Source organism: Bos indicus x Bos taurus, chromosome 24 (genome assembly GCF_003369695.1).
Source record: "Bos indicus x Bos taurus breed Angus x Brahman F1 hybrid chromosome 24, Bos_hybrid_MaternalHap_v2.0, whole genome shotgun sequence".
NCBI classification, from domain to species: domain Eukaryota; kingdom Metazoa; phylum Chordata; class Mammalia; order Artiodactyla; family Bovidae; genus Bos; species Bos indicus x Bos taurus.
Window position 1 is genome coordinate 43,234,991 of NC_040099.1, and position 11,637 is coordinate 43,246,627.

General features: G+C 43.3%; 1 protein-coding gene and 1 long non-coding RNA gene across 2 annotated transcripts; one reads left to right on the plus strand and one right to left on the minus strand.

Moving 5' to 3' along the window:
* Positions 1–8: 8 nt before the first annotated feature.
* PSMG2 (proteasome assembly chaperone 2) lies at positions 9–10,040 on the plus strand. Its single transcript, XM_027525613.1, has 7 exons — positions 9–159; positions 2,664–2,835; positions 4,618–4,676; positions 5,937–6,055; positions 7,345–7,518; positions 8,875–8,995; positions 9,784–10,040. Exons 1-7 carry the CDS (start codon positions 103–105, stop codon positions 9,874–9,876), a joined length of 795 nt encoding a protein of 264 aa, XP_027381414.1. The 5' UTR covers positions 9–102; the 3' UTR covers positions 9,877–10,040.
* On the minus strand, positions 8,524–10,557 carry LOC113882651. The gene is made up of 2 exons (XR_003508413.1): positions 10,162–10,557; positions 8,524–8,825 (listed from the first exon to the last, which is right to left on the minus strand). It is a non-coding gene; the product is annotated as an uncharacterized LOC113882651 (long non-coding RNA).
* Between the last annotated feature and the right edge of the window lie 1,080 nt (positions 10,558–11,637).

Consider the following 11,637-nt stretch of genomic DNA (forward strand, 5'->3'; position numbering starts at 1 on the left):
AGTGGGACGGGCACCTAAGGACCGCAACCCGGGCCTCGAAGGACCCCAGGAGCCCTCCACCCGCACTTCCGGCCGCCGACTCTTCGTGCCGCCAGCGAAACCATGTTCGTCCCCTCCGGGGACTCGGTCCCCGACCTCGCGGGGTGCACCCTCCTAATGGTGAGTCGGGGCAGGGGGCCGGCGTCAGAGCGGCCCCCGGACGCGCGCAGTCTGCGGGGCCGGGTCCTGGTGGCTGAGAGCGGAATGTGCGGGGACGTGACCTTGCCCTCCGTTGGTGCCGTGCGGGCCACTCGCTGTACCTTTCTTCCTGGAAAACCTTTTCTCAGCGAGCTGTGTACCGCGCTTAAGCTGGGGAGTGATTGTCATTAGTCAGGAAACTGCAGACGGGCTGGTAAAGACTTGCCGACAGCACGCGGTTCTATCGCGGTTCATTCATTGCCTCAGTGAGCGTTGTGTTGTGTCAGGGTCTAATGGTAAGACCAGGTTCTATGTCTCAAGGAGTTCGCAGTCTAGTTGGGAACACACGTAAAAAAAGTTAGAACGTTGAAAGGGGTACAGAAAGACCCTGGGATTTATTGGGAAGGGGAGGGACACAAAGACCTGTTAAGAAAAGCTTCGTATGTGGAATTAAAAAAAAACAACATAGAACAGATTGGATGAAATAGGTGAAAGGGGTCAAAAGTACAAACTTTTAGTCAAAAATAAGTCCTGGAATGTAATTTGCAACGTAGTAACTATAGTTAACACTGTGTTGTATGTTTGAAAGTAACAGTGTAGATCTTAAAAAGTTCTTATCACAAGAAAAAATAATTTTTTGACTGAGTGGTGATGAATGTTAAGTAGACCTGTTGAGGTAATCATATTGCAATGTGTACAGATGTCGAATCACAATGTTGTGCATCAATTTTTAAAAGGACGATGGTAATAGAAAAGTCACTTTTCGACAATTTTCATCATAATGAAAGCAAGAAATATCAGTGGGGACTTCCCTCCTGGTCCAGTAACTAGTACTCTGTGCTTCCACTACAAGGGACATGGGTTTGATCCCTTGTCGAGGAACTAAGGTCCTACTTGTGGCGTGGCTCAAAGCAAAAAAGAAGTATCAGTGAATGATATAAGCAGCTTTGATAGTGTACTGAGGAAGAAAATTTGACTTCATATCAAAGTGTCTCCCTGAAAAATATTCGTTAATCACAAAAGGGAAAAAGTATTTTTGCAGGAGATACCTGGCAGAAAGAAAACATCATAGAGAAAATAATGTCCACAGGTTACTAGCAGTACCCTTGACGGTGAAGAGGGAAGCCATATTGGATTGAAGAAATGGGAGAAGACGTGGAGATGTGTATGTTTGTGCTTTTGTTCCTGAATTCACAGATAAAGTTCCTGCTTGTGTCTTAGTGGACGGACTGTAAGGAATTTGGGCTCTGCAGGGACACTGAGAAGTGACAGCGTGTGAAAAGGGAGTTTTTTTTAGAAGGAAAGATTTTAGAGGGTGCGAATAGGCTGATGGGAAGAATCCAGTAGTGAGGAAGAAACGAACGATACCCGAGATTGAGGGTCTAACCAAAGTAGCAGAATCTTCAAAAAAGGGAAAAGGAATTAAAGGAGGGTAACCAGGGGATTGGTACGTGAGGGCACAAAGTGGGAGGCTGCTCTGAGGGATCCATAGAGGCCAAAAACGAGCAGTTGCTGGAAGAGTGCAGAGGAGCAGGTATAGTGAAGAGAAACTTGGGAGACAGGATGAAGGACAATTAGTCCTCTCCTGCTGTGGCTGCTGAGGGGAAGGGAAGCAGGTCCCTGGTTTAGGTAACTGGGTGAGTAATTGTTGCTGTTTTCTGAAGTGCAAAGTAGGGAGCGGGTTGGGCAGATGCTTTGTTTGGTACCTGCTGGTTTTGATGTAACAGTGTGGAGATAGCCATTAGGCTGTGGAGTTCAGGTGAGTGGGGTGTAGGTAGAGATATGGTAGTTGGCTATTTGAAGTCATGAAAGAGAGAGTGTGTGTGTGAGAGGGAGAGAGAGAGCGAGCGAGTGTGTGTGTGTGTGTGTGTGTGTGTGTGCCCCGCATGAAAAGAAGCTCCCTCCAATCTTTAGGCACTAACGAAGCAAATGGAAAGAAGACCCAGGAACTCTGTTGTTCACACCTCACAGCCTCCGCACCTGCTTGCCCACTGCCTGACCTCATCATATCCCAAGTCTTGGTGTGACTGTCTCCCTTACCTCTTTCAGGGCTATAGTTACTGGTCACCTGAAGTGACTGTTTCCTTGACCACCCCTTTTGAACTTGCAGTCACCCACAAACACACACACCCTTACTGACTTAAATGTTTTCTATAGTACTTCCGCTATGTATTTTACTATTTTGTTTGCCACAGCAAACCACCCCCTTACTAGATGGAAACTCCACAAGGGCAGGAACTCTGATCCATTTGTTCACTGCATCCTCAGTGCCCAGAACAGGGGTTGACACATAGCAGGTATTCAGTAAGTATGCAGTCAGTAGTCTCCAGGTGGAGCTAATGAAAAGCTCAGCACCCAGGTGTGATGCACCTGGGCATTGGTATCCAGTACCTCTGCTGTGACTGCCCTCTTCTGTCTAAACTTCTTAAAGTGCTGCTGATTTGGATAACTTAATGAACTTTTTTTTTTTTTTTTTACTTTTTCAGCCAGCAGTATCTGTTGGAAATGTTGGCCAGCTTGCAATAGATCTGATTATTTCCACACTGAATATGCATAAGATCGGTTACTTCTATACTGACTGTCTTGTGCCAATGGTTGGAAACAATCCATATGCAACTGCAGAAGAGAATTCAGCGGAGCTCAGTATAAATGCTGAAGGTGTGTTATATCCTTCCACAAGGCAGAGTTGTGTCAAGTCACAGCCAGACCCTCCCTGGGTGTCTTTGGCACCTGGAGTGGCTCTTTAGAATCCATAGCGGTCCCCTCCTCTCCTGCACACACCCTGGATTACAGCCCCCTCGAGAGATGTGCTTGTATTTGTACCCTTGGATAGAATGATTTTTAACACGGGGTTTCCCCCTCTTATCCTCAGTTTTACTTTCTGTCCTCCTGGCACGTGTAAGTATTGCTCACACTGGGCTCAGGCCTTTGTGTTTAATGTGCAGCGCCCCACGCAGGCTGAAGTCATCTGTCACACAGTGGTAGCGTTCATCGTAATGCACACTGACCCGGCTCAGAGAGGCGAGTCACTTGACTGCAGGAGGCCTAGGCCCTTCCCACACCACCCATCTCCACAGTTCCCTGCTGTGCTGTCAGTTGGGGTTAGTCAGGGCTCACAGCGTACAGACTGACCACTGTGTTCCTCTGGCCTCTGTATTTTCTGAAACTGGACTTAGTATTAAAGCCTTGATTATTTAGAAGCTAAATATTTTTGACCAGAATACGTGAAAGGTGATGTTATATCACACGAGCAAGGCGCTGGGAAACAGGATCTTACCAACAAAACACTCTGGTGGAGAGCAGGAGTGCTGCTGTGCAGAAGTGAGGCGTCATGGACGTCAACTCAGCCTGCCCACCTCCCTGGTTCCTGAGCTTCCAGCTCCAGCCCACTTTGTCCCAAACACGCCTGGTGGTCAGCACCCTTGCTAATGGTTGCTACACGGTCCCAGTCATCCCACATACACCAGTCCAGTGAGATGATCCCTACAGACGTGTAGAATGGGAGAGACGTGACCCACGACACACAGTGCCCGAGTCTCGGGTTGTCTGTGATGTTTACAGTGACTGAAAGCTTAGCCCTGGCACAGAGGCTTAATCACATGTTCTTGGAGACTGTGTATTTTGTCCTTGGGTCATGTCAGGGCTTCTCATTCTTGGAGGTAAACTTGGGCAGGGCCTCCTAAAGCATCAGTAAAGTGGGCCCCTTGTAGACTCTGGTGAATGCTGTGGATCCTCCTCACAGGATAAATTCACACGTATTGACTCACAGAGGTCTTATGTTTTATTTCAGGTCTTTCTGAATCTCCTGAAGAAAATAAATGTAGCTTCTGTGTTTTATCACACAGCTAAATTTGCCTGCATTTTACTCTTCCTTCTAACCCCAATGAGTGTGACTGTTCTCTAGAGAAAAGAGGGAACAATATCAGAAACCAAACCTTGAAAATGGGTCTTGAAAATGAGGTCATTTGTTATAAGGATAGAAATTTCCAGGGGAGTCCTCTAGGTTTACAATCAAAGAAGAGAAATAATTTTTGATAATTTTCTTATAGTCAAATTTCAGCAATGAATCTATTCCATAGAATAAAGCCCATGGGTGAATTCTGAGGTACTTTTAAAGTGTTTTAGCTAAATGATGTAGTACATATGTTCTGTGTTTTAATTGGCAAAAATCTTTAGGGACTTCCCTGATGGTCCAGTGTAAAGAATCCACCTTCCAATTCAGGGAACACAGATTTCAATCCCTGTTTGGGGAGCTTAAGATCCCACAAGCAGCGGGGCAGTTAGGCCTGTGTGTTGCAACTAAGACTGGATGCAGCCAAATAAATATATTTTTAAAATATTTAAATACAGAATTTTTCCTAGTTCAGTTTTGTTATTAATTTCTCATGTATGACTCCTTAATTTTAACTATCATGTGGTTTCATTCTCTTATACTTGCAGTGTATGCATTGCCTTCAAAGAAACTAGTGGCTCTTCAGTTAAGATCCATTTTTATTAAGGTTAGTATATTGCTTTTGTCTTAAGTTTATTAAAGTACAGTATAATGAGAAAATACCGAGTCATTATTAAGATTCAAAAATCATTTTCTTTCTTTATATTTATACAGTTAAGCAGTCTGAGTTTATAGAGAAATACTCATAAAATTTCAGAGTTGTCACTATTATTTCCTGAATATATTGAAAGGAATTGGGACATATAGCTTGGGCCCTGTATATTCCTGATTCAGGTACCATGGGTGAAAAAATTTAAGCATATGAATATTACAGGTTTATTCTATTTGCATTACATTTCAAACCCATGGCACCTGCATAAAAATTACGTGTATCTGAAAATAACACTTTTGAATCCCGCTTCTCTCCCCTTCTGCTGTCACCACTCTGGTCCAGCCCGTGTCCTCTCTCATGCCCCTGATTCTGCTTCTGCACCACCCGCCCCACAGGCTGTTCCACCCCAGGTCCTGGAAACCTCAGTCAGATCCTCTTGTAGCTTCCTGTCTCCAAGCAAGTTCATAGCCCTCACCACTGTCTAGCAGGAATGTGTCCACACTGACCTGGCAGCCACTAGACACCTGGAGCTATTTAGATTTTGTTTCATCCATTAAAAGTAGAGTGAAAGGTCCACATCCCAGGTCAGTCGCCTGTTCACCTCTTGCCACACCTGGCTGACCCTCTGTGCCTGTGCACACAGTTTCCTTCTGCCAAACAGTCCAAAGCAGCTGGGTGCCAGCATCACATAACACACGTCTTACAGGAAGGAGAGTCTCCTTCACAACTACAGCACACCACACACCTGGGGGATGAGCATTAGAGAATACTCAGATTTCCCCAGCTGCTCCCCACACACCCATCAGTTCTACATCCAGGCAAAGTTCAAGTATTGCCTCGGCTGTCACACCTTTTTAGCTGGTGTTCAGCATGGAGCTGACTTCCTCCTGTGATTCACAACACGGACTGTGCTGAGGGACCCAGACAGGCATTCTGCCTTCTGGCTTACCTAACCCAGAATTTTCTGGGGCAGAATTTTCTGCCCCAAATTCTGCCCCTGATCAGATTTGGGGCAGAAAATTATAGTCATTGTTCCTCATGTTTCACCTTCAGTGCAAAGACAATAAGTGGATCTGAAACTAACTATAAGTTTAGCATACATAAACTGTTAATAGTATCATCACAAAGACTGATGAAATACTATGTAGGCTACTCTTGTTACAATCTGAGATCTAACTTTGTATTTTCATTGTACTCTTTCCATGGTATACAAAGTATAAATCAAAGTCATTCTGTGAAAAACTGCTTTCCTGGGTGAAATGCAGCGGCTGCGCCAAAGTGGTGGTTCTTTCTAGCAGCCACTCGTATCACCGTAATGACCTCCAGCTGCGCAGGTAGGTCTGTGTCTCTGGACAAGTATTTTTGTTAAGATGTGTACAGTTATTAGGATGATTTCTTTACTAAAAGGTTAAAACAAAAGTTTAATGCCATCCTTTCCTTTTCTCCCTGGAATTTAGAAAGAAGGAGGTAAAGATTGTGGGGAGGCGATGGCACCCCACTCCAGTACTCTTGCCTAGAAAACCCCATGGACGGAGGAGCCTGGAAGGCTGCAGTCCATGGGGTCACGAAGAGTCAGACACGACTGAGCGACTTTACTTTCACTTTTCATTTTCATGCATTGGAGAAGGAAATGGCAACCCACTCCAGTGTTCTTGCCTGGAGGGTCCCGGGGACAGCGGAGCCTGGTGGGCTACCATCTATGGGGTCGCACAGAATCGGACACGACTGAAGCGACTTAGCAGCAGCAGCAGGGGGAGTAGCGTTGGGGGCCCTTGGTGTTCCCAGGGCCGCAGCACTGGGGTCTAGGGTAGCAATGGGGTGCTTCAGGGGCTGCGCTCTGCTGTGTGTATCTCTGGGACTGTGCTCTGCTGTGTGTGTCATGAGCCCACAGCACCTCAGGGCTCAGCTGATGGAGAGAAAGGAGAAAGAGTACCTGAAGTTTATCAGTTGATTCAAAGACTGGATCAGTGTTTCTATTTATTTCCATGTATTCAACCATTTGTATCTGCAGAACTCCAGCTGCCTTTAAGTACAATTTCCAGGCATGTCAGATTGAATTCTTAAATAAAAGATAACGTATTCAAGAGTTAGAAATCCATAATATTTATTGCATTGTCATTTGTACACCTGTAAAATCATGAAGAAGAAATATCAGCGAAGAGTAACCTCTCAAAACGAGTTAATTTCTGAGACTGTCACAGTAGACCACATTTCTGAGGCCCTTGTAAGAGGCCTTGTCGGGGTGTGGCCGTGGGGTCTTCATGCTGGCCTTGCCTTCGGTTGTTTACCTGTCCCCAGCACAGTCTCCTAAGTATGTGACTAGCAAGTCAGAGCAATCACTTTACATTACTCTTCCATAAACTGTCAGAACTTGCATTTTGCCTTCTGCAACAAAATATATGGAAAACAAGGTAATTTTTGCTGAAAGAACTCTTGTCTTAATGTTCTTATTTGTGAGTGTTTAGTTAGTGAGAAGGCAATGGCAACCCACTCCAGTATTCTTGCCTGGAAAATCCCATGGATGGAGGAACCTGGTAGGCTGCAGCCCATGGGGTCGCACAGAGTCGGACACAACTGAAGTGACTTAGCAGCAGCAGTTAATGATATGATTGTTTCTTTCCAGTACCCCCTTCAGGTACCTTCTTACACCTTCCATGCAAAAAAGTGTTCAGAATAAAATACAGAGCCTCAACTGGGAAGAAATGGAAAAAACCCCATGCATTCCTGAAATAGACGATTCTGAGTTTTGTGTCCGTGTCCCTGGAGGAGGGATCACAAAGCTGCTCTATGACGAAGGGTGAGTGTGTCTGCCTGTGTCTTTGCTCCCCACATGATTTCAGGATGAAATCAAAATGAAATCAGGATACCTGGGAGTGTTTGGATTGCTTGCTGGAACTCTGAAAATGCCCTTATTAAATAGGTGCTGTGTTACTTTCAAGGGAAAGACTGAAATGTGGTTATAGAATTGGTTCCTGAGAAGCCATATTTAATGCTTCATTGTGTGTAGCATGTTAGGGGTCCTAACACTTATTCTCTGCCTATAGTCAGTTCTTTATGTGGTGGTGGTGGTGGTGGTGGTGAGATGTACATAACATTAAATAAACCATTTTTAAGCGTACAATTAAGTGGCATTAGGTACATTCACAGTGTTGTATACCCATCAGCACCATCCACCTTCAGGATTTTGATTCTAAATAGACCTGCACTCATTAAGTAATAACTCCTTTCTTATACCTGAAGAACCATCATTTCCTCCAACATTTCTTTTGCCTAGTCTGTCTCCGGTCTTTCCTCTCTGGCTTACACCCACAGTATATTATTTCACCTCCTCTCACACCACAGCTGCGAAGCCCCAGCCAGCTAGTCACTCCCACCTGCTCTGCAGACCACCAGCTTTGAACTGTTCTCTTGCTCTGTTCAGGCCCCGTCATCTGTGCCTACACTGCTGTCAGGTCATAGACTGCGGAGCTGAAATAACAGGAATGTGTTTGCTCACAGTTCAGGGGGCTGAACCGAGTTCAGGCGCTGACACGGCTGGAGAGGAGGCAGCACTGAACCAGAGGGGCGGCAGCCGCGGAAGAGGACCGGTGGGCTGCCTGAGCCTCTCAGCCCTGAGCACACAAGCGCAGGGTGAAACCACGAGGCCAGAGAGCAGTCCCTGGGCGGCTTTGTGACTTTGCTCACAAAGTTAGCGGCACTAGAGAAAGTGCTGAGAGAAACACACTCCTCATGGAACATTTGGAAAATATAGAACCGTCCAAACAAACAATATTTAAAATACTCAGCTATGTCAACCAAAAGTAACTACCATGACTAGTTTTTTGGTCTGCTTTCTTCCCATCGTCTTTAAAATATAGTTGAAGTAAATACTTGCAGCTGCAGGATATTGCAGCTGTAGAGTTTATGCTGTTTAAAGATATTTCTCACAAAACTGATGTTCTTTTGGTTTTCTCACATAAATCTTGCTGTGAGGCAGGAAGGTGCATGTGCCCAGGGTGAGTGTTACATGGCTCCCAGTTCCATCTCTACATGTAGAACGTGTGGCATCTCCTCGCATACGATCTGGCTGATCATCTCTGTAGGAACACAGGCACAGTGGAACTGCTGTTGGGAGGCAAAAAGAATACCTGATTGTTCTTTTCGTTTGTTGCAGCTGTTCTAAAGAAATCCCAATCGCGATTCTGCTGAAGTTCGTTTCAGAAGGAGACAACATCCCAGATGCTCTGGGTCTGGTTGAATATCTTAATGAATGGCTTCAGATAATCAAACCACATGTAAGTTTTACTAAAGCTTAAGCCTGATTGTTCGTTAGGTATTCATAAACTTGCATTTTTACATACTATATAAGTAGACCAAGTAAGTGAAAGTTATGTTAAATATAGACATCTTTATATAAAACTTACATTGAACTTTTGAAAAGAAAGCAGCTAACCATTAAGACTGATTTTTTAAAAAAAGGAAGATCTTAAGTACTTCACTGTGTTCATTGTTAGTGTTGCATTAATTATAGCAACTTGTTTATAAGGATAAACAAGTCCTCTTTGGAATCCAGGATTGTTTTTTCTTTTTTAAGTAAAACGTACAGTTATGGGAGCAATACCGTAGCTATTGGACATGCATTATAATTAAAATACATTCCCTATTACAAAATAAGAGCATTACACCAGGGAAATCAGTTAGCCTTTTGGCATAACAGAAGTAAACGAAGCCTGCTTTATATAGCAGGTGACTCTGTTTTTAATTCATGCCTTTTCACTGAACAAACTGATGCAAATCATGCAACACTTATTTTTTTTCTTAACCCCTATTTCTTTTGAATTTGATTTTGCTCCGTGGACTCCATTCACAGTCATTCTGGTATATCTTTATGATTTGGAATTTGAGGGAATTTATCTTCAGCTGTTATAAAGACAGAAATTTATTACTACTTTGTTTTTTCCTTACAATAAAAGCTAGAAGTGTCAAAACCAAAAGGAACAAACAAGAGAGTTCTGTAGTGTGTGTTAAAGGGAGAGGGAGCAGTAAAGCTGAAGGACTCAGATACTCTGTTCTTCACTTGCAGTGTGAGGACCCCACAGCATCTTCCCTGCCCTGGAAAATGCCGAGTTCCTGGAGGTTACTCTTCGGCAGTGGTCTTCCCCCTGCGCTCTTCTGATCTGTTTCAGTTTTATACCTTACTTCCCAAGATGCTTACTACCAACACAACTGGTAAACAACTGTATAAAAAGAATGTATTAGGAAATCTTTATTTGTTTTTACCATGTTTTCCATCATCTACAACAAATGTAAAGTTTGTGCAATAAATTGTTTTCTAAGTAATTTTGTCTAAAATGTGTTCTTTTATGTGTTTTTTTTAACTCAGACTTCTATATAAGTTTCCTATGTCTGCTGTAACAAATGACCATAAACTGGGTTACTTAAGACAAAATAAGTCTATTACCTTAAAATTGTGGACATCAGAAGTCCAGAATAGGTCTCCCTGGGCCAGTCACGGTGCTGGCAGGACTGCGTTTCCTCAGGAGGGTCTTAGAGAGAATTGTTTCCAGCTCCTAGAAGTTGCCGTGTTCTTTGGCTCATGGCTTCTTCCTCCATCCAGAATAGTTGCCCCATCTCAAAGACTTTTAGTATGAAAGAAAAGGTTTTCATTTTTGCATGCCTAATACATACCAGTCCCTTTTTACCTGCTATTTTGTCAAATTACCTCTGTGCCTTGGCTTTCTAATCTGTAAAACAAGGGCTTATGATGCTAAGGGGCACACCCTACTCCATATTGTTTAGTCACTCAGTCGTGTCTGACTCTTGCAACCCCATGGACTGTATAGCCTGCCAGGTTCCTCTGTCCATGGGGCTTCCCAGGCAAGAATACTGGAGTGGGTTGCCATTTCCTGCCATCCAGGGGATCTTCCCAACCCAGGGATCAAATCCAAGTCTCCAAGGTTGCTGCACTGCAGGCAGATTCTTTACTGCTGAGCCACCAGGAAAGCCCCATCCTACTCCACAGCATTCAGTAAATGATTTATTTCTGATAAATTACTCTGGGTTCTATAGTCTGATATGTTTCCCTTTTGGAAACTACTATAGGTTAGGGTAGGGAAAGGATATTCCACACAAATGATAACTGAAAAAGAGCAGGGGTGGCTACACTATTATCAGACAAAACAGACTTTTAAGTCAAAAACTCAACTAGAGAAAAGGACATTTTGTAAGATAAAAGGGTCAATACACAAGATATAACAATTATTAATATATAGGCTCCTAACATCAGAGCACCCAAATATATAAAGCAAACCTTGGCAAAACTGAAGAGAGAAATAGACCATGACACATTCAATAACCCGTTTTCAGTAATGGGTAGAACAACCAGATACAAGACCAGTAAGGAAACAGGACTTGAAAACACTAGATCGATTGGACCTAACACATGCAGAACATTCCACACAACAGCACAGAACACACGTTCTTCTCAAGTGTACATGGAACGTTCTCCATGATAGATCACATATTAGGCCACAAAAAAGAAAGTTAACAAATTAAACCACTCTGAAATCATACCAAGTATCTTTTCTGACTAATATGGAATGAAACTATTAAATCAATAGCTGTAAAATTAAAAAAGATTCACAAGAGAAAATTAACACATTTTTGAACAACCAGTGAGTCAAAGAACACAAGTGAAACTAGTAAATATCTTCATACAAATGAAAATGAAAGCACAATATACACACATTTGTGGGATGCAGTAGTAAGAAAGTTTACAATAGTAAACAATGACATTAAAATAGAAGAAATTTCTCAAATCAACAATCTCACTTTATACTTTGAGGAAGAACTTCAACCAAAGTTAGTAGAAAGAAGGAAACAACAAACATTAGAGAAGAAGAATAGAAAAAAGTCAATGAAAGTAAGAGTTGGTTTT

Bases quoted from the DNA above. Each gene is read 5' to 3' on its own strand.
- PSMG2 (XM_027525613.1), top strand. From the start codon at position 103: ATGTTCGTCCCCTCCGGGGACTCGGTCCCCGACCTCGCGGGGTGCACC. The intron at 160-2,663 runs GTGAGTCGGGGC...TTACTTTTTCAG, and splicing joins CGGGGTGCACCCTCCTAATG to CCAGCAGTATCTGTTGGAAA. The intron at 2,836-4,617 runs GTGTGTTATATC...TTATACTTGCAG, and splicing joins GCTCAGTATAAATGCTGAAG to TGTATGCATTGCCTTCAAAG.